The sequence below is a fragment of the Bubalus kerabau genome, chromosome 1 (assembly GCF_029407905.1).
Source record: "Bubalus kerabau isolate K-KA32 ecotype Philippines breed swamp buffalo chromosome 1, PCC_UOA_SB_1v2, whole genome shotgun sequence".
NCBI lineage: Eukaryota > Metazoa > Chordata > Mammalia > Artiodactyla > Bovidae > Bubalus > Bubalus kerabau.
Genome location: NC_073624.1, coordinates 271,789,770 through 271,811,720, shown reverse-complemented (window position 1 = coordinate 271,811,720; position 21,951 = coordinate 271,789,770). Strand labels below are relative to the sequence as shown.

General features: G+C 36.4%; 1 protein-coding gene across 7 annotated transcripts in view; it reads right to left on the bottom strand.

The window, feature by feature from the left end:
- The window catches only part of PPIP5K2 (diphosphoinositol pentakisphosphate kinase 2), an 83,890-nt gene that overhangs the window by 40,105 nt on the left and 21,834 nt on the right, over positions 1–21,951 (bottom strand). For 5 of the 7 annotated variants that reach the window (XM_055565665.1, XM_055565700.1, XM_055565657.1 and 2 more), the window contains exons 8-18: positions 20,292–20,453; positions 18,813–18,934; positions 15,331–15,432; positions 13,792–13,878; positions 13,184–13,263; positions 12,995–13,100; positions 12,374–12,459; positions 10,259–10,384; positions 10,003–10,124; positions 9,560–9,742; positions 1,277–1,418 (exon numbers count right to left, since the gene is read on the bottom strand). In XM_055565665.1, the coding sequence (XP_055421640.1) occupies positions 1,277–1,418; positions 9,560–9,742; positions 10,003–10,124; positions 10,259–10,384; positions 12,374–12,459; positions 12,995–13,100; positions 13,184–13,263; positions 13,792–13,878; positions 15,331–15,432; positions 18,813–18,934; positions 20,292–20,453 (1,318 nt within the window). The remainder of the gene's footprint in view (positions 1–1,276; positions 1,419–9,559; positions 9,743–10,002; positions 10,125–10,258; positions 10,385–12,373; positions 12,460–12,994; positions 13,101–13,183; positions 13,264–13,791; positions 13,879–15,330; positions 15,433–18,812; positions 18,935–20,291; positions 20,454–21,951) is intronic. The other 2 variants (XM_055565671.1, XM_055565693.1) reach the window with 1 other exon arrangement.

Genomic DNA, 21,951 nt, shown 5'->3' with positions numbered 1-21,951 from the left:
ATTACATAATTAATCAACTAACAATGTTTTATTATCTTTCTCACGCTACCATAGTTAAAAGCAACTACAACTTTGCTATTATTCTTTTGTTGGATATATATTAACTCAAATAATACTTAGATATAGCAATAAACTGTGGAAAATTCTGAAAGAGATGGGAATACCACAACACCTAACCTGCCTCTTGAGAAATGTGTATGCAGGTCAGGAAGCAATAGTTAGAACTGGACATAGAACAACAGGCTGGTTCCAAATTGGGAAAGGAGTAGGGCAAGGCTGTATATTGTCACCCTGCTTCTTTAACTTCTAAGCAGAGTACATCATGAGAAACGCTGGACTGGATGAAGCACAAGGTGGAATCAAGATTGCCGGGAGAAATATCAAGAACCTCAGATATGCAGATGAAACCACACTTATGGCAGAAAGTGAAGAGGAACTAAAGAGCCTCTTGATGAAAGTGAAGGAGGAGAGTAAAAAAGTTGGCTTAAAGCTCAACATTCAGAAAACTAAGATCATGGCATCTGGTCCCATCACTTCATGGCAAACAGATGGGGAAACAGTGGCAGACTTTATTTTTTGGGCTCCAAAATCACTGCAGATGGTGACTACAGCCATGAAATTAAAAGAAAAAAGCTTATTCCTTGGAAGGAAAAGTTATGACCAACCTGGACAGCATATTACAATGCAGAGACATTACTTTGTCAACAAAGGTCCGTCTAGTCAAGGCTATGGTTTTTCCAGTAGTCATGTATGTATGTGAGAGTTGAACTATAAAGAAAGCTGAGTGCTGAAGAATTGATGCTTTTGAACTGTGGTGTTGAAGAAGACTCTTGAGAGTCCCTTGGACTGCAAAGAGATCCAACCAGTCCATCCTAAAAGAAATCAGTCCTGAATATTCATTGGAAGGACTGATGCTGAATCTGAAATGCCAATACTTTGGGCACCTGATGCGAAGAACTGACTGACTCATTTGACAAGACCCTGATGCTGGGAAAGATTGAGGGAGGGAGGAGAAGGGGCAACAGAGGATGAGATGGTTGGATGGCATCACTGACTCAATGGACATAAATTTTGGGAAACTCCGGGAGTTGGTGGTGGACAGGGAGGCTTGGCGTGCTGCAGTCCATGGGGTCGCAAAGAGTCGGACACAACTGAGCGACTGAACTGAACTGATAGCATTAAAGCTTTTTTATGATTGGTGCATCCTATTTTAAAATGTTTACAGCAATGGGATACTGATTTTTATTTTCTGACCCAAGGAAAACAAAATATTTACCTGATGATTTGGGATCTTCCATTCGATGTCTGATTTGAGAAGTCAAACTTTGTATCAAGGAATAAACCGTGTCACAGGTCTTTACAGGATTTTTAATTAAATGCATTGATTTGATAAGAGAAATGCTTCCAGATGGAGTAAGCTATAAATGAATAGAGTATACATTTTTATATCTGGTTATGCTCAACTGACCAAAAGGACAATATACAAAATTTTCTAGTAGTTGGAGATTAAATTCAAACTACAAATTAAATCCCCAGATATAAAAGAGGAAATAAAAAACTAAAAATTTCATGTTAAAATAATCCTAAGCCTTAGCTAACATTTAGATTATCCACACAGAAAATCTAACAAAAGTGCTCTAACTTACAGAGATTTTATTCTAACATAGTGATATTTTACTGACTCACTTGGTATTTGAAAATATGGTTTAACCATTTGACACATATTGACAAATAATAACCCTAAGACTATGATTATCATCGCTTTTTCCAGATGAGGTACTTAAGAGAGATTAAAGCACCTTTCCCAAGATCAAACCACCAGTATGTAAACAGTGGCATAAAAAAGCGGGTAACCTGGCTAGAGACCTGAGCTCTTAACCACCATGTAAATACCTTTGTGATGAGATTTCTTCCAAGTCAACAAAAGCCATTAATGACAAAACAGTTTCAATTTTCACTGTTGAAACTTTGCTTGGCAATTTAACCCTAAATAAGTGTCTATAAATACAAAAATGTAAAGTGGAATTCCACTTTTTGTTATGGTCAACTAGTTAATTTGGGTCAACCTAACGACTGAAGCTTGGACAAAAGTGAAGTCCAGGATTTCCAGAGGTGGAACTCTGGTAAACTCTGCATTTGGGGTTCAAAAAAGTTATAAACTGTAGTCTGCATTTTTAATAAGACCTTAGATGACTCAAGTATAAGTCTGAAAAACACTCTAGTTCTAGAGTCCTTGCCTTGTCCAGGAAGAGGGTAAGAGCATGATGTAAACATTCAGTTGGTAGATGTCATTAAAGCCTACTGTTACCTCTGGGGTAATGACACAACAAATAATAAAACACAATTAAGCACAATATTAAAACTACCAGGGAAATAAATAAATAAAAAGTACCAATTCCAATGAAGCAAGAAAGGAGAGAAAAATAAAAACAGGCAGTATAAATATAAAGCACTTAAAATGATAATAGATTCATACATAAATTAGAGTATTTTATACTACAAATGAAATAATTGCCCTAAACAAAGATTTTCATAACAAAATAAAAAAAACTACATGCAGATTTTAAGAGATTCATCTAAAAATAGTTTCAGAAAGACTAAAAGAGATACGAAGGGTATTATACAAACACCAAGTTAAAAAAAAATTTTTTTTGCAGCTATATTAATCTCAGACAAAGTATTCTGAGGCAAAAAAAAATTCATTGAAACATACCAACTCTTAATTTGTATGCACTTAATAGCATGGCATCAAAACACATAAAACAAAGATTAAGAGACTACAAAGAGAAGAAAAATCCATAATTACAGGTGGGAAATTTAACATACAACAGTAGAGAAAGAAAAAACAGACCAAAAAAATATCAGGAAGACTATCTGTTTTTAGCAAAATGATATAAACTTAGAAATAACAAAAATATAACTTAAAAATATGTAGTTTTGGAAATTATAAAAGTATACTTCTAAATAACCTATGATCAAGAAAATCACCATTAGAAAATGCCCCAAATGACATAAATCTCAATTTATGAATACAGTCAAAACAGTGTATAAAGGGAAATTTATGGCATAGAGTGTGTGTTTTAGAACAGATGGAACATTCATGATTTAATAAGCATCCTTCTAGGGACATTAGTTTTTAAGAATTAGAGCAAAATAAAATCGTAGTGGAAGGAATAAATTAAACAATAAAAATTAATAAAACTGAAAGCAAGTATATAATTTAGTGAACCAATAAGTCTGAAAGACAGTTCTTTAACAGGACTAATAAAGGTGATCAACTATGGCAAAAGTGATTAAGAAAAAAAAAGGAGGGAGAAAGACTGCACAATATTATGAAACAAAAAGGAACATCTCTACCGGTCCTGCAGACATTACAAAGAACTTGAAGAGGACTGTATAAACAAATTTCTAGATGAATGTAACAATATAGACACAAGATATAATAAATAAAAATTACTAAATTACTCTAGGAACCACAAGTACAAGCTTTCCTATAAAGAAAATGCCCATGGGATTTATCAGCAAAATTTACCAAACATCTAATGAAACATATATACATGAATTATTCCCCGCAAGGAGAACTCCCGATTTTATGAAAACAGCAAAATCTTGATATTGAAAGCAGACAAAGACAACAGGGATAAAAAATAAAGGTCAATTCGACTCATAAACATAAATGTAAAACTCCTAACCAAAAATATTAGTAAACCCAAACCAGTGAGATAGGTATTTTTGAAATGACTTTATTTTGGGAACCAAGGTAGACTCTTTTCAAAATCATATATTTAACAGACAGGAAGAGAATATAAAATCTAAAAACTTGTCATGACAAAAACTTTTAACAAAAATCTACAGAGATCATACTTAATGTACAGTGTTAAAAAGGCTTTCCCTTTGAGAATATGAACACACACAGAAAAGCCACTCAATTTAATATGGATTTGATGGTGCTAGCAATTAAAGCAAGAAAAAAGAATTGAAAGCATAAAGATTGGAAAGGAAGACAAAAACCTGTGGATATCCTTTGGAAAGGTTTTTTAAAAACCAAGATAAATTACCAAGTTAATAAATAAGTTTAACACAGTTGACGTATATAAAGTCAATATTTAAAAAACTTTGTACATAGCAGCAACAGACAGTAACCATTTTAGAGGTACCATTTATAACACAAATATTTTTTTAAAAATATGTTTTTCCACAAACTAAAGATCTAATTCAATCTAAATCAATACCCCAATGAGACTTTTGGCCAGCTTATTTTAAAATTCATATGGAAATACACAAAAAGTCAAGAAAACTTGAAGAAGGACCCATGTAGGATTTGGGAGATCTCATCCAATGGTACAAAAGCCAACAAAGAATTATGTTCCAGAAACTACACACATATGATAAAGCTGATCCTACAGGGTAGTGGGAAAAGGATAGTCTTTTCAAGAAGTGGTGTTGAGACATCTGGATATACATATTTTGATATCCTTATCTAATGGCAAACACAAAAGTCAATTTTTAGCTGTATGGCAGATAAATGAGCACGAAAAAACAAAATTTACGAAGACCATAGATGGACATATCCTATGACCCCCTTGTTAGAAAAAGGTATTATAAATAATATATTAAAATGCACTGAACCCAAAGAGGCTGAGCCAGACCTGCCTTTGAGTGTCTGAGTGTCTCCTGTGGAGGGACGGGTTAGCAGTGGCCTGCGCAGGGACAGTGGCTCTGGCTGCAGCAGACCAGGGTGACCCAGCGTGTGGCATAAGCCCTCTTGGAGGAGGTCATCACTAGCCCCACCAGAGGGCTGCCGAGCAGATGACCCCCAAATCACAGAACAATTATACCAAAGAAATACTCGCACTGTTAAGAAAGTTCTAGGAGCCACAACAGATTTCCAAACCTGGGAATCCGGCAAAGTGACTGAGAAGCCCCAGGGAATTTGACTTTGGAGGACAGTGGGAGACTCAGCCAGATTTGCCCATGAGTGGCCAAACAATGCACACATCAACAGAAAACTGGATTAAAGATTGACTGAGCATGGCTCTGCAAATCAGAACAAGATGCAGTTTCCCCCACAGTCAACCTCTCCCATCAGGAAGCTTCTATAAGTCTCTTATCCTTATTCATCAGAGAGAAGACAGAATGAAAACCACAATCACAGAAAACTAACTAAACTGATCACACGGACCAAAGCCTTGTCTAACTCAATAAGACTATGAGTCATGGAGCGTGGGGCCACCCAAGCTCTACATGGTGTCATGAGTCATGGTGGAGAGTTCTGACAAAACGTGGTCCACTGGAGAAGGGAATGCAAACCACTTCAGTATTATTGCCTTGAGAACCCCATGAACAGTAAGAAAAGGCAAAAAGATAGGAAACTGAGAGATGAATTCCCCAGGTTGGTAGGTGCCAATATACTACTGGAGATCAGGGGAGAAATAACTCCAGAAAGAATGAAGAGACGGAGACAAAGTGAAAAGAACACACAGGTGTGGATGTGACTGGTGATGGAAGTAAAGTCCAATAATGTGAAGAACAATACTGCATAGGCACCTGGAATGTTAGGTCCATGAATCAAGGCAAGTTGGAAGTGGTCAAAAAGGAGACGGCAAGAGTGAACAACGGCATTTTAGGAATCAGTGAACTAAAATGGACTGGAATGGATGTATTTAACTCAGGTGACCATTATATCTACGACTGTGGGCAAGAATCCCCTTAGAAGAAATGGAGTAGCCATCATAGTCAACAAAAGAGTGGAAAATGCAGGACTTGGATGCAATCTCAAAAACGACAGAATGATCTCTGTTCATTTCCAAGGCAAATCATTCAAAATCATGGTAATCTAACTCTATGCCCCAACCAGTAACGCTGAAGAAGCTGAAACTGAACGGTTCTGTGATGACTTACAAGACCTTCTAGAACTAACACACAAAAATATGTCCTTTTCATTACAGGGGACTGGAATGTAAAATAGGAAGTCAAGAAACACCTGGAGTAACAAGCAAGTTTGGCCTTGGAGTACAAATTGAAGCAAAGGCTAACAGAGTTTTGCCAAGAGAACTCACTGGTCAAAGCAAACACCCTCTTCCAACAACACAAGAGAAGACTCTACACATGGACAACAGCAGATGGTCAACACTGAAATTAGACTGATTATATTCTTTGTAGCCAAAGATGGAGAAGCTCTATCTATACAGTCAGCAGAAACAAGATGGGGAGCGGACTTTGGCTCATATCATGAACTCCTTATTGCCAAATTCAGACTTAAATTGAAGAAAGTGAGGAAAATCACTATACCATTCAGGGATGACCTAAATCAAATCCTTTATGATTATACAGTGGAAGTGAGAAATAGATTTAAGGGACTATATCTGATAGACAGAGTGCCTGATGAACTATGAACTGAGCTTTGTGACACTGTACAGGAGACAGGGATCAAGACCATCCCCGTGGAAAACAAATGCAAAAAAGCAAAATGGCTGTCTGAGGAGGCCTTACAAATAGCTGTGAAAAGAAGAGAAGCGAAAAGCAAAGGAGAAAGGGAAAGATAAAAGCATCTGAATGCAGAGTTCCAAAGAATAGCAAGGAGAGAAAAAAAAGCCTTCCTCAGTGATCAATGCAAAGAAATAGAGGAAAACAACAGAATGGGAAAGACTAGAGACCTCGTCAAGAAAATTAGAGATACCAAGGGAACATTTCATGCAAAGACGGGTTCGACAAAAGACAGAAATGGTATGGACCTAACAGAAGCAGAAGATATTAAGAAGAGGTGGCAAGAATACACAGAAGAACTGTACAAAAAAGATCTTCATGACCCAGATAATCACGATGGTTTGATCACTGACCTAGAGCCAGACATCCTGGAATGTGAAGTCAAGTGGGCCTTAGAAAGCATCACTATGAACAAATCTAGTGGAGGTGATGGAATTCCAGTTGAGCTATTTCAAATCCTGAAAGGTGATGCTGTGAAAGTGCTGCACTCAATATCCAGCAAATTTGGAAAACTCAGCAGTGGCCACAGGACTGGAAAAGGTCAGTTTTCATTCCAATCCCAAAGAAAGGCAATGCCAAAGAATGCTCAAACTACCGCACATTTACACTCATCTCACATGCTAGTAATGTAATGCTGAAAATTCTCCAAGCCAGGCTTCAGCAATACATGAACCGTGAACTTCCAGATGTTCAAGCTGGTTTTAGAAAAGGCAGAGGAACCAGAGATCAAACTGTCAAAATCTGCTGGATCATGGAAAAAGCAAGAGAGTTCCAGAAAAACATCTATTTCTGCTTTATTGACTATGCCAAAGCCTTTGACTGTGTGGATCCCAATCAACTGTGGAAAATTCTGAAAGAGATGGGAATACCAGACCACCTGACCTGCCTCTTGAGAAACCTATATGCAGGTCAGGAAGCAACAGTTAGAAGTGGACATGGAACAACAGACTGGTTCCAGATAGGAAAAGGAGTATGTCAAGGCTGTATATTGTCACCCTGCTTGTTTAACTTATATGCAGAGTACATCATGAGAAACGCTGGGCTGGAGGAAGCACAAGCTGGAATCAAGATTGCTGGGAGAAATATCAATAACCTCAGATATGCAGATGACATCACCCTTATGGCAGAAAGTGAAGAGGAACTAAAAAGCCTCTTGATGAGAGTGAAAGAGGAGAGTGAAAAAGTTGGCTTAATGCTCAACATTCAGAATACTAAGATTATGATATCTGGTCCCATCACTTCAAGGCAAATAGATGGGGAAACAGTGGAAACAGTGGCTAACTTTATTTTTCTGGGCTCCAAAATCACTGCAGATGGTGATTGCAGCCATGAAATTAAAAGACGCTTACTCCTTGGAAGAAAAGTTATGACCAACCTAGATAGCATATTCAAAAGCAGAGACATTACTTTGCCAACAAAGGTCTGTCTAGTCAAGGCTATGGTTTTTCCAGTGGTCATGTATGGATGTGAGAGTTGGACTGTGAAGAAAGCTGAGCACCAAAGAATTGATGCTTTTGAACGGTGGTGTTAGAGAAGGCTCTTGAGAGTCCCTTGGACTGCAAGGAGATCCAACCAGTCCATTCTGAAGGAGATCAGCCCTGGGATTTCTTTGGAAGGAATGATGCTAAAGCTGAAACTACAGTACTTTGGCCACCTCATGCAAAGACTTGACTCATTGGAAAAGACTCTGATGCTGGGAGGGATTGGGGCAGGAGGAGAAGGGGACGCCAGAGGATGAGATGGCTGGATGGCATCACTGACTCGATGGACGTGGGTTTGAGTGAACTCCGGGAGTTGGTGATGGACAGGGAGGCCTGGTGTGCTGCAGTTCATGGGGTCGCAATGAGTCAGATATGACTGAGCGACTGGACTGAACTGAACTTTATCAAAGGAAATCATTAAGGCTCAGTGTAGATGGTTGTACTTAGAATATGCATAACAAAGAGCTCATATCCAAAATATACAAAGAAATTCTATCATTCATTAAGCAAAGCACAGGCAACTAGTAGTAAGAAAGGACGAATTGAGGAGTAGGCTTCATGAAAGAAGGTACCTAAATGGTCAGTGAACAGTAAAACCAAAGTAAGGTACTACCATACATCCACCTTCAGAAAGTCAAAATTGAATAGTCCAAAAATACTGAGACTAGAGACTATGGAGGGCAATGACAATTTTCATGGCCTTCTGGTGGAGGTATAAATTCCTTAGTGACTTTGGAAAACTATCTGACATCATATACTGATACTGAAATGTAAGTAGACTGCGGGGTGCAGCACTTGCCCTCCTAGAATATAATACAGCAAGAGAAACATACTCATCTACACAAGGAGGTATATATAAATATTCATGGCAGTATTACCTGTAACAGCCGCAAACTGTAACAGTATTGTAAAGCATATGTACATTGGAGCATAAAAAATAAAATAAAATAAAAAAATAAAAGAAAATAAATTGGAGCATATTCATAAAATAGAATACAGATCAACAAACTATGGCCTGTAGGCCAAACACGACCTGTAATAGCCTATGAGCTAAGAAATGGTTTTTACAATTTTTAAAAGGTGGTTTAAAAAAAAGTAAAGAATAATGCAACAAGTAACTATCTGCAAGGTATAAAAATATTTACTATCTGGGCCTTTCACAGAAAAGTTAGCCAACCTCTGAAAACAATGCTACATAGAAATGAAAATTAATCAACTATGGAAATTCTCAAAAATATGGATGAATTTCACAAACAAAATATTGAGAAAAAGACGTCAGACATTAAAAAAAAAAAATCCCATTACAGGAAGCTTAAAAAATACAAACCGAGACTACGGGAGCTACAAATTCGTACTCATCTGAATAAGCATTCTGGATATGACTAAGAGCTAGGACACTGGTTATTTCTAGCAGATAAGAAGGAACTATAACTGGGAAGAGGCACACAGAGGCTAGCGTTCTCCCAACATTCTGTCCCCCTGTATAGGGATTATATGTCCTTTTGCTTTTGTAATACAAGCTCTGGGTTTATGTTTTATGCATTTTCTCGTGTGCATAATATTTGACAGTGTAGGAATTTGCTAAGACCCACCTTTTCATAATCTTCTGCAGTAAAATCTCTGTCTCTCTGAAGTATTTCATGAAGTCTTGCCTTTACACGTTGCTGACAACTGCTCAAAGAATCACTATCACTATCCAGAAGGCCATTCATGTTTGCACTTTTCACCATCTGAACAAGAATGGGTGTAAGTTCTCCTTCTAGAGCTAACAGACCCTAAACACATTAAATAAAAGCCAAAAGAGATTTAAGAATTAGAATGCAAAATAGAAAGCCATCTTAATTATTATTTTGTTACACGCAGAATTTCACAGGGTATATGCTTACTGTTATAACAAGCTTTATTAATACAAATTGTTATGGTCATTTCAGGGTTTTAGTTTGAAGTCTCGAATTTAGAATATCACCTCAGTAAAAATCTTTTAAAATGCTATATCAGATGAAATATTAATAATTCTAAAAACATTTATTTATACCTTTGCAAAAGCAGCTGCAGTCATCTGAACTCGTCCTTCATCAGAGGCGTATATTTTAAGGTCATGTCGGTAGGTACTATGTAATCTAAGTAAACCACAACCAGGAAATCCTGCATAATCTCCTGAAAATAAATCCTCAAATCACTTAAGCTATATTTTTATCTCACTGTATTTCTATACTTAATAACATCTCAAAAGGAGGATCTGGAAAGATGATCGATGAATTTAACTGAAGTAAAGAAACGCCAAAATTTACCTTGACCTCCAGGATACATACACCTGAAAGCTCTTCCGAGTTCTTCAGCTTGGACCCTGCCTGCAGGGGTTAGTTCTCCTCCCCACTTTAGAACCAGAAGCAAGGATGGCTCTTCTCGTCGGCTGTCTAAGATACATGTGAATGGATAAAGCAAATGTCAAGTTTTCTTCTTTTAAACAGATATATTTCATGATTACTTTTTTTCTTTTTGTCTCTTCTGCAGTGGAATGAGGACCTGATGTAGATTAATTCGTTCCTTAAACATATCTATCCTTTGTAGGCTGTTGCTTCTACTAGGAATAGCACTTGTTTCACTTATTAAAATCTTACTAAAATTTCAAAATCTCTCCCATACTCTAGAAAGAAGGCTCTTTCCCAGTTTTCTGAAAGGACACTTCTCCCTTCCCTGCTCTCAAAATGGTATGAGAGCCAACAGTATTTGCTGGATGTTTTCAGCTGTACTAGATATGCTAGGTTAAGAGCTCCCTGATGCCAAGTTCAGAGCTTGTCTTTGCAGTGCTGCCACATGAAAGATAATGTTATCTGAAGGGAAGAAGATATATACATTTTTATGATTAGTAACCAGTGATTTGTATAACTTTTAAGGAGATACGAGACAACAGAGCTTAATATTTATTATAATTTACATTTACGAGTGAGATATACAATAAAATATAGCCAAGAACAGCTTTTTAAATTTGGAGTTGTGGAATCTGCATGTTCCAGAACAAAGTATTTTCTCAAGACACAGAGGACGTCCGAGTTTCTATTCTGAATTTTGACCTACTCTTTATTATGTCCTAACATCTGTGTTGGGTTCCAGAAACAAAGGTCATTTTAAAAGTACCACAATAAACACTAAGGAATTTAATGATTCACTAAAAGTGATAGAAAATCATCCTTTACCCTGGGGCTAGTCAGTAATTGTATGTGCTTCATCATGCAAGCCAACATTCACTTATAATAAAGGCAATTAATTGACTTATTAATTATCGTTATGGAATGCTTTTGATATAAACATCAAAATATAGAAAATTAATCTGCATTGTTACTAATCATGTGGTATGACAAGAGAGCAATATATGAACTTTCAGAATAAAGATCAAGATAGTCAAATTTCTGCTTGCATTTAATCTTTACTTCAAGTTTTGCTCCTATAAATAGTGGGCCACTGTAATTATCCCTATAGAAGATCTTTCTCTTAAGATCTGACTATCCCATTGGGATAGATTCTCTTAGGTATACTTAAGGTCAAAGTACATGAAAAATTTTTGAAGTTTCCCCTGTACCCCACCCTCCAGCTGCACCACGCAACATGCAAGATCTCAGGTCACCGACCAGGGATGGAATCCATGGCACCTACAGTGAAGTGCGGAGGCTTAACCACTAGATCACCAGGGAAGTCTTATGAAGTTTTTGGTATGTACTGCCAAATTACTTTTCAAAGAATTATTGTCAATTTACATCCTACCAGTGGATAAAATTCTGTCACACTGCATTTTCATCAGCATTCCTTATTACCATTTGAAAAAAGAATAAAACAAGAAAGCACTCTGCCAGTGTGACAGGGCAAGACTGATTATTATTATACTGGGCATTTCTATTTCTCCATAAAATGGCTCCCCAACCCTTGACCATTTTTCTTTTGAAAAGTAAATAAACTTATGGATTTTTGTGCTCACTGCTCTTAGGAGACTCATTTAAAATGCTTATTCTGATTTATTGAGTGGAAAAAAATATCTGCTTTAGAAACATGGTGATGGCGCATTTTTTCAAATATTCTTTTCCTACTTCTTGAGTTTTCTTCCTTTTTACCCTGTATGGGTTAGGGACCCATTAAGTAATAATTAGTTATAAAGAAATAAGCTCTCTAAAGAATAAAAGAGCACGCCTAAGCAGTTTTTAAAATAATAAAAGGTATCCTTTACCTAAAGGAGAAAAGGTATAAGACTTTTTAAGGTTAGAAAACATAGTTAACCAAAGCTGTACATTATTTTTCCTCTATTCAGCATGCCAACCCCTAAACTATTTGACAGAAGATTAAAAAGGTAATCAACAATGAGTAGCAAGTTCCTACATATAATTAAAAACTAATAAGCATTAATAGTGACATACCCTCTTCTTCACTAGATGTCTTAGGACAACCATGAGGGAGATAGGTTAACTGGACTTTACGATTTATTCCTGAAAAATGGCCATACCTGAAAAATAAAATGGCAAATACAACAGACAATATTTAATAAGCACACAATACAACCTCCTAAAGAAAAACTAAACTCTACCTTGTCTTTAAAAATGAAAATAATGATTTTTTTTTGAATTTTGAGTGGTCAAAGAAATAAATCTTGTAAGAGGAATATTGGTGGCACCGATTTCACCTGATTAAAACATAATGTGAAGTTATTTTTCATTTAAACAGCATTGAGTCTATGGTTAACCTAACAATGTGGCCTTCATCCTATGTAGTACTTCAACAATCCAAATGTGATGTTCTCTTTTGATGGTCTCATCAAAATTAATACCATTATAAAACAGAACCTTCAATGTAACGATCTCTTTTCTCACTGGTAAAAATTAAAACTTACTAGACTTCCACTAATTTCACCTGATTTGCAGTGAGAAAAAGCAAAATAGATCGAACTGTGAAGGAAATTAACATGAAAAGTCACACATATTTAAAAAAAAAAGAGCACTATAAGTAATTATCAAAATTAAGGGTTTCAAAAGGATACTTACATCTCTAACACAGTCTTAAGTTGTTCAAGTTTTGATTTGTTTTCTTCAATTTCAGAATCATTATTTTGTCCCAGTTCCGTAAGAAGTTGTCGTGCAATATCCAGCACTTCCTGTAAAAGGAATAAAGAACTGAATTTTTATGTAATTTTGCCTTTAGTAGTTTAAAACCCAACAAGAAATCAAATGCACTTGCCTGTAATTGTTTTGGTTTTTTGAGTTTTAATTTCCCAGATTTATATCCATCACACTTTTCAAAGAGATCAAAGAATCTTATAAAAGAGACAGAATACTGTTAGGCATTTGCAATAATATCATCTCCATAAAACAAGTAACTATAATAAATGATAGATAAGGGACTAAGATAATAATTAGTGACAGATAACGGACTTGGGGTCTATGGGCTTCACATGTGTGTGCCCTCTTTCACTCTACAGTATTACTCTTTTACCTGACTGATAAAACTTCGTATTTTTCTAAACCATATTAAGCTAATAATCACTAGATTAACTGAATAAAGTAATAAACTTCCATTTTATTAATTTTCATCTTTACAACACTAAATAAAAGCTAAGTGAGGATGAAGACCATTTATGGATATTGCTAGAGTAATTTTCTGATACTGATACACACAATTTAAGATGGATTTTGTTTTGATTTTTTTCCAGTGGTTTAAATATTACTGGTCAAGAAATAGTGGCAGTCTTTCCTCATGATGTATTAATCAAAATAGATAAGCACCCATCAGAAATCTTGAATGATCACATCCTGTGAATTAAATTACTCCCCTTTAAACATACTTTTGATGCCTCACTTCCATTTTCATTTTTTGCTTTGGTGTTCGATCCCCATGACGAATGACGGCTATGACACATCTAAGTTCCATCCTTAAGGTAAAAAAGAAACAACATTCTCAATTTTCTAACAAAGAACTAAGATTACTACATCTAATTGTTTATTTGGAACTATCTTTTACCACTTCAAGATCGTTCCCATTAAGAACAGCGCTTGTAACAACTAGCTTTAATTTTATGAAGTCAATCCTAAAAAGAATTTAAGAGGCTGGAGGGGGGAGTAATATCAAGCTTGCTTCTTCTTCAGAGATGACTATACTAACTTTGGATACAAGCAAATGGACTATAATTCCCTAACTTCATTAATTACCTGCCCAGTGTGGTAGATCATTATACAGAGAGATTTCATTAAATCAAACAAAATAAAGCTGCTATATTTACTTTGCCCATGTAAGAAGAAAAGTATTTCAAACTTAAAATACTGGAAGATAAAACTGTCTTAGTAAGAATGAAAGAAAGTGAAAGTCGCTCAGTGGTGTCCGACTTTTTGTGACCCCATGGAATTCTCGAGGCCAGAATACTGGAATGGGTATCCTTTCCCTTCTCCAGGGGATCTTCCCAACCCAGGTCTCCCACATTGCAGGCGGATTCTTTACCAGCTGAGCCACAAGGGAGGGTTTAAACTACCATTTGTCAAATTATGAGACACAGAACACAACTCTCTAGAGTAAGTTACCGAAAATATACTTTGTATTAAATAAGTTTGGAAATACTGGTTTAAAAACAAAATTAAGTATTTTTGTCCTCTCTTCTGCCCCAATCAGGTATCCTCAGAATATTTAACATGCTAACATAAGGCTCCTAGCTCACATGAATAACAAGTGAATTTCAGGCAGTAAATTTCACTAGAAATTTTATAAAACACTTTGGCAATACTGGTCTAAGTAATTTACTTCAAGATATAACTATGTATTTTTCCTTTACATGCTAAGAGCACCAAAACTGTAAACCACTGACCATGAACCTTTAAGTAATATATCTGCTGGCACCTCCTTTATTCTTATGGCTCAATTCAACAGTTCTATAATTATCCAAAAATTTTTCCGGATTTTAACAACAGAAAAGATCTTTAGTCTAAATGCATGTGTGAGTGCTCAGCTGCTTGGCCATGTGCAATTCTTCGTGACTCTATGGACCGGCGCCTGCTAGGTTCTTCTGTCCATGGGACTCTCCAGGCAAGAATACTGGAGTGGGTTGCCATTTCCTCCTCTAGGGAATCTTCTCGACCAAGGGATCTAACTCAAGGGATCCTGCATCTCCTTGTGTTGGCAGGAGGATTCTTTACCACTGAATCACCTGGGAAACTCCTTCATTCTAAATAGCCCATGTAAAAGCTTATAATCTATTTTTCCATCTGGAAAGTGAATCATATGAAAATATACAAAGTAAATTATCTAATATTATTTATATATGTAATCTTTATTGTGATAGCACAGGCCAACAGGGAAACACAAGGAATTTCTGAATGAAAATATTCAAACTTACATAGTTCCAGATGTAGTTGGTACAATCGGGATATCTTCAGCTTCTAAGGGTATTGACCAGGGGATATGAAATTGTGGAGCAAGCTCTCGCATTACAATATTCCTTCAAGACAAAAAAAGAAAACTTAAACTAGTTCATTTTAAGACAAACCTGGGTGTTAATGACAAAAGAAAATCACAGAAGTTAAAGTCAAACTATCTTGTAATTAAGTGAATACAGTACATAAAAAGTAAACTAAGAAAAAAATCAATCCTGATAAAAAAATTAGATCAGCAGTGCTAAACTGGTATATAGAACACAGCAATGGGATATCATGAATTTGGAATTTACTTATTTCCTTTTTAAAAATATAAATCACATTGGATTCAAGTAAGTTCCCTGGTGGCTCAGATGGTAAACAATTCACTTTCAATGCAGGAGACCAGGGTTTGATCCCTGGGCTGGGAAGACCCCCTGGAGAAGGGAACAGCTACCCACTCCAGTATTCTGGCCTGGAGAATTCCATGGACAGAGGAGCCTGGCAGGCTAGTCTATGGGGTTGCAACTGAGTGACTTTCACTTTCATGTCACTAGAGCTGCCTATTTACTTCCATAGATTCTAAAATCCAAGATTATCTCTGTGGACATTGAGTATTTCTTATCAGCTTTTATTGATCACCTATAAAGAGACAAGGATCAAGACCATCCCCATGGAAAAGAAATGCAAAAAAGCAAAATGGCTGTCTGGGGAGGCCTTACAAATAACTGTGAAAAGAAGAGAAGCGAAAAGCAAAGGAGAAAAGGAAAGATATAAGCATATGAATGCAGAGTTCCAAAGAATAGCAAGGAGAGATAAGAAAGCCTTCCTCAGCGATCAATGCAAAGAAATAGAGGACAACAACAGAATGGGAAAGACTAGGGATCTCTTCAAGAAAATTAGAGATATCAAGGGAACAAATATTTCATGCAAAGATGGGCTCGATAAAGCACAGAAATGGTATGGACCTAACAGAAGCAGAAGATATTAAGAGGTGGCAAGAATACACAGAAGAACTGTACAAAAAAGATCTTCATGACCCAGATAATCACGATGGTGTGATCACTGACCTAGAGCCAGACATCCTGGAATGTGAAGTCAAGTGGGCCTTAGAAAGCATCACTACAAAGCTAGTGGAGGTGATGGAATTCCAGTTGAGCTATTTCAAATCCTGAAAGGTGATGCTGTGAAAGTGCTGCACTCAATATGCCAGCAAATTTGGAAAACTCAGCAGTGGCCACAGGACTGGAAAAGGTCAGTTTTCATTCCAATCCCAAAGAAAGGCAATGCCAAAGAATGCTCAAACTACCGCACATTTGCACTCATCTCACATGCTAGTAAAGTAATGCTCAAAATTCTCCAAGCCAGGCTTCAGCAATACATGAACCGTGAACTTCCAGATGTTCAAGCTGGTTTTAGAAAGGGCAGAGAAACCAGAGATCAAATTGCCAACATCTGCTGGATCATGGAAAAAGCAAGCGAGTTCCAGAAAAACATCTATTTCTGCTTTATTGACTATGCCAAAGCCTTTGACTGTGTGGATCCCAATCAACTGTGGAAAATTCTGAAAGAGATGGGAATACCAGACCACCTGACCTGACTCTTGAGAAACCTAGCCTCTTGATGAAAGTGAAAGTGGAGAGTGAAAAAGTTGGCCTAAAGCTCAACATTCAGAAAACGAAGATCATGGCATCTGGTCCCATCACTTCATGGGAAATAGATGGGGAAACAGTGGAAACAGTGTCAGACTTTATTTTTCTGGGCTCCAAAATCACTGCAGATGGTGACTGCAGCCATGAAATTAAAGGACGCTTACTCCTTGGAAGAAAAGTTATGACCAACCTAGATAGCATATTCAAAAGCAGAGACATTACTTTGCCAACAAAGGTCCATCTAGTCAAGGCTATGGTTTTTTCCTGTGGTCATGTATGGATGTGACAGTTGGACTGTGAAGAAGGCTGAGTGCCGAAGAATTGATGCTTTTGAACTGTGGTGTTAGAGAAGACTCTCGAGAGTCCCTTGGACTGCAAGGAGATCCAACCAGTCCATTCTGAAGGAGATCAGCCCTGGGATTTCTTTGGAAGGAATGACGCTAAAGCTGAAACTCCAGTACTTTGGCCACCTCATGCGAAGAGCTGACTCATTGGAAAAGACTCTGATGCTGGGAGGGATTGGGGGCAGGAGGAGAAGGGGACGACAGAGGATGAGATGGCATCGCTGACTCAATGGACGTGAGCCTGAGTGAACTCCGGGAGTGGGTGATGGACAGGGAGGCCTGGCGTGCTACAATTCATGGGGTCGCAAAGAGTCGGACACGACTGAGAGACTGAACTGAACTGAACTGAAAGCTATTTTAAATACCATTGTTCTTTTTTAACAGATTTCTATTACAGTTTGCTAAAAAGATTAACAATGAAAATTTTACATAATTACAGGACATCTTTTGTTTTGCTAAATCTAGCATTTATTCATGCTAGAATTTAACTGAGACCTGCTATATTTTACTTTAAGGGTAAGTTCACAAACCTTTGAAATATACAACAATTGCTGACTCCAATGATTAAGATATATTTTAAAGTTTAAGTTTTTTATGGCTTTGACATAAGTATTTTGTCGTATATACTTTGAAATGGTTAAAAACAGTCTTTGTCAGGACCTCCCTGATCCCACGTGGGTTTGATCCCTGGTCTGGTGGACTGCTCCCCCCAGCACAGCTAAGCCTGTGTGCCACAACTACTGAGCCTGTGTGCCTAGAGTCTCTGCTCTGCAGCAAGAGAAGCCACCAGTGAGAACCCTGCGCAGAGCCACAAAGAGGAGCCCCTCCCTCCCTAACTAGAGAAAGCCTGCACACAGCAATGAAGAGCCAGCACGGCCAAAAATAAAATAAATAAATAACGTTATAAATTGTCTATCAAGTCTTCTAAATCAAGATGTATGAAAATAAGTCAAGGAATAAAAAAATGGCATTTCTGTACACAATAATTTCTTTTATGCTCACCTGATAATCTCATGAGATTATTTTGAATAATATATGCTTGTAGAATCATTCAAGATTTCTAAATTCCAATTACTTCTATTTTATTCTTGTTACTTATTTCACGAATGTTAATTCTGTACCATAAAATACTATAATTACATAACAAAAACTTGAGAAACAAGGTAATCTAATAAATCAGCCGTTTTGATGAATGATCAACCATCACTGTGTAAATCATTGTTATACAGCATTTCTACATCTATGAGGTTAAATACCTTTAAAAGTTTACACTGTTCATAAACTAATTTGTCTTACATAACCTGAAGTGTAATTCAGGATTTGGGGATTTCATTTTATGAACACTGATTTTTTACTCTAGAGTGCTTATAAAGCCCTGTTCATTTGATGTTTACAATTATTTGGTTTCTGAATACCGAGTATGCACTAACAAAAATAAAGAGGAAGAAATATAAAGAAAAAAGACCTTACCCAAGTATTTTTGCACAATCATCATAATACTTCATGGAATTTTTCACAAAACTGAAGCCATTGACATCACAGACATAGGACTGTCCATTGGCCCGTAGCAAATCAAAGCCACAAACTGTTTGCTATTTAAAATAAATTATACACTTTAAAATTCCATTTAAGACTGAGTTTTCCAGTCTTTAATAATACAAATTTTATAAGTGCCCTTTACTTCAAAATAAGTAAAAAACAAGGAAGCTACTTATTTGCAACATGAATACTCTAAAATATACAGCACATGCCACATGATTATTTAAATTCTTCTATGAAGTAAATATAGAACAATAATGCTTAAGAGACTAGAGAGGCCAAGAACTCAAGAAGCTTTTCAATTAATTTTTAATTAAAATACAAAAGTAAAAAAGTTTTAAAGTCTTTGAAAAATTTTATGCTAGCAGAAATTCTAACTTTTTTAATTAAAAAAAAAAAAAAAAAAACCCCAAAAAGAAAAAAGAGAGGAGAAAGCTTTGAAGACACAGCCTAGAAGAAACGTCCAATTATTCTTATGAATCTTTTAAATTCTGACAACTACACAGTTGTGAGCCCCTGAAACAAATTTACTTTATTTGGGAGATAACAGGTATAAATTTCCTGCTTAGGCTCTAGGAATTTTCTGATCTTCTAGGTTTTATGTTCAAACCATCATGTATTAGTATAATATGATTTTAAGTCATGGCTTTTAGAATCCTGGCATTACAAAGTTAAAACAGATCATATAAAAACCAATTAATATAAAACTATTAAAACATACTTTAGGTTAAGATTCCTTCCATGAGAGACTTCAAATTATTAAGATGCAAAGAATTTATTATTTAATAACTAGTAATATACACTAGTTTTAAGTTACATATCCAAGACAAGGCTTCAACAAGGTAAAGTTTATCCTCTATGAGATGCAAGTTGTACTACTTCTGTTTTAATCTTTACTGCACAGTATATCAAACCTTAATAATAGAGATTGAGAGAACAAGTCAAATATCTAAGTAAAAAGTTTTTATTAGTAGTTTTCATGAACATATTTTACTATATTTAACAGGCCAAATGATCAACTGTGAAGGGTGGAAGACTTCCTTAAAAAAAAAAAAATCATATCAATTCTGTGAGTAAATACTTACAACTAGTTCTGTTATAGGAGTATATTAAAAAAATACTCCTATAACTCTACCATTTCAGTTGTTTTCTTCTCTAATTGTAGTTTCTGAATAAACTGTCAGTCTCCTTCTATATAATGAAGAAAGAATAAGAAGGAAAGGCTTTCATTTATCATATATTCTTATTAATGGCAAGAATCCTTTGTAAAGTTCAAAAAAAACTATTCAGATATACCACTTCATTCTCTCTACTTTTCTTTCCTATTATAAGCCCAAACAACATCTCTTTCACTCAAAAAATAAAATTCAAATTTTTACACGAGTCTACATGGCCTGCATAACATCTTACCTTAAAAGCAAGGCAGACTTTCCAAGCAATTAATTTCTCTCGTGCATTAAGAATAACAGGGTATCTTACTTCTTTTCCTTCACTATCTCGTTCCACCTTGCCATCAAGTGCAGGAGATTTTCGAGCTTCAGCATGGGCATAATCTGGACCCACTGTATAAACCTTTCAGAAATGTTAAAATATATACATTACTTTAAAAAGATATATATGTAAATATATAAGGGCAAGCAACAAATTCAAATAAAAAACACCTCTCTTTCCAGGCGGTATTTTTTGACACATCGTTCTATTTCACGTGTGAAAATTCTCAACATTGGAAGAGGTTATAAGTAATTATACAGCAAAACTGGTAAAATGAGGTTCTGTTCTCTCTAAAAAATAATTATACTGAACATTATAAGGGAATACTAGAATGCATAATGCTGTGATCCTTCTCAAACTGTTTTAGTTTGACAAAAGGTATAAATAATTAAAAAAATTATAGAAGAAAGTAACTGCCAAAATAAAGATCTAAGCATGGAAGGAAGATTAATAAGGGCAACAAGAATTCAAAAGCAGACAAGAGAGGGAAAGGCACTCTAGGCAAAGGTAATAAATGCATAGGGCAGAGGAACGAAACAGCATGCCATATTCAGGTGAGAGTACATTATTTGCTCTGGTTTCTACTGTAAGAAATAAGGTTTGTAGTACAGAGGGCAGGCCATGAAGTACCTTGTATGCCAGCCTTAAAAGTCTGATTACTACCTTGTGGTCAATGAGGATCCACAAGAATTTTTAAGAGGAGGCTCATGATTCAGTTTACACCTAAGAAAGAACTCTCTATTAGACTCAGAGAAGCAAAAGGCAAGGGAAAAAGGGAAAGATACACTCAACTAAATGCAGAGTTCCACAGAATACCAAGGAAAGATAAGAAGGTCTTCTTAAATGAACAATGCAAAGAAACAGAGGGAAACAACAGAATGGCAAAGACTGGAGATGTCTCGAATAAAACAGATATTAAGGGAACATTTCATGTAAGGATGGAAAACATGAGAGGACAAAAAGCCTAAGAACCTAACAGAAGAAGAGATTAAGAAGAGGCAAGAATACACAGAACAACAATACAAAAAAGGTCTTAATGACCTGGATAACCATATGGTATGGTCACTCACCTAGAGCCCAACATCCTGCAGTGTGAAGTCAAGTGGGCCTTTGGAAACATTATTACCAACAAAGCTAGTGGAGGTGATGGAATTCCAGCAGAGCTATTTAAAATCCTAAAAGATGATGCTGTTAAAGTGCTACACTCAGTATGTCAGCAAATTTGGAACACTCAGCAGTGGCCACAGGACTGAAAAAAGGTCAGTTTTCATTGCAATCCCAAAAAAGTGCAATGCCAAAGAATGTCCAAACTATCATACAACTGCACTCATTTCACATGCGAGCAAAGTGAAAGTTGCTCAGTCGTGTCTGACTCTTTGAGAGCCCAGGGACTATTCAGTCCATGGAATTCTCCAGGCCAGAATACTGGAGTGGGTAGCCTTTCCCTTCTCCAGGGGACCTTCCCAACCCAGGGAATGAACCCAGGTTTTCCCCCACATTATAGGGGGGAATTATAGGTGGATTCACATTATAGGTGGATTCTTTACCAGCTGAGCCACAAGGGAAGCCAAAAAATACT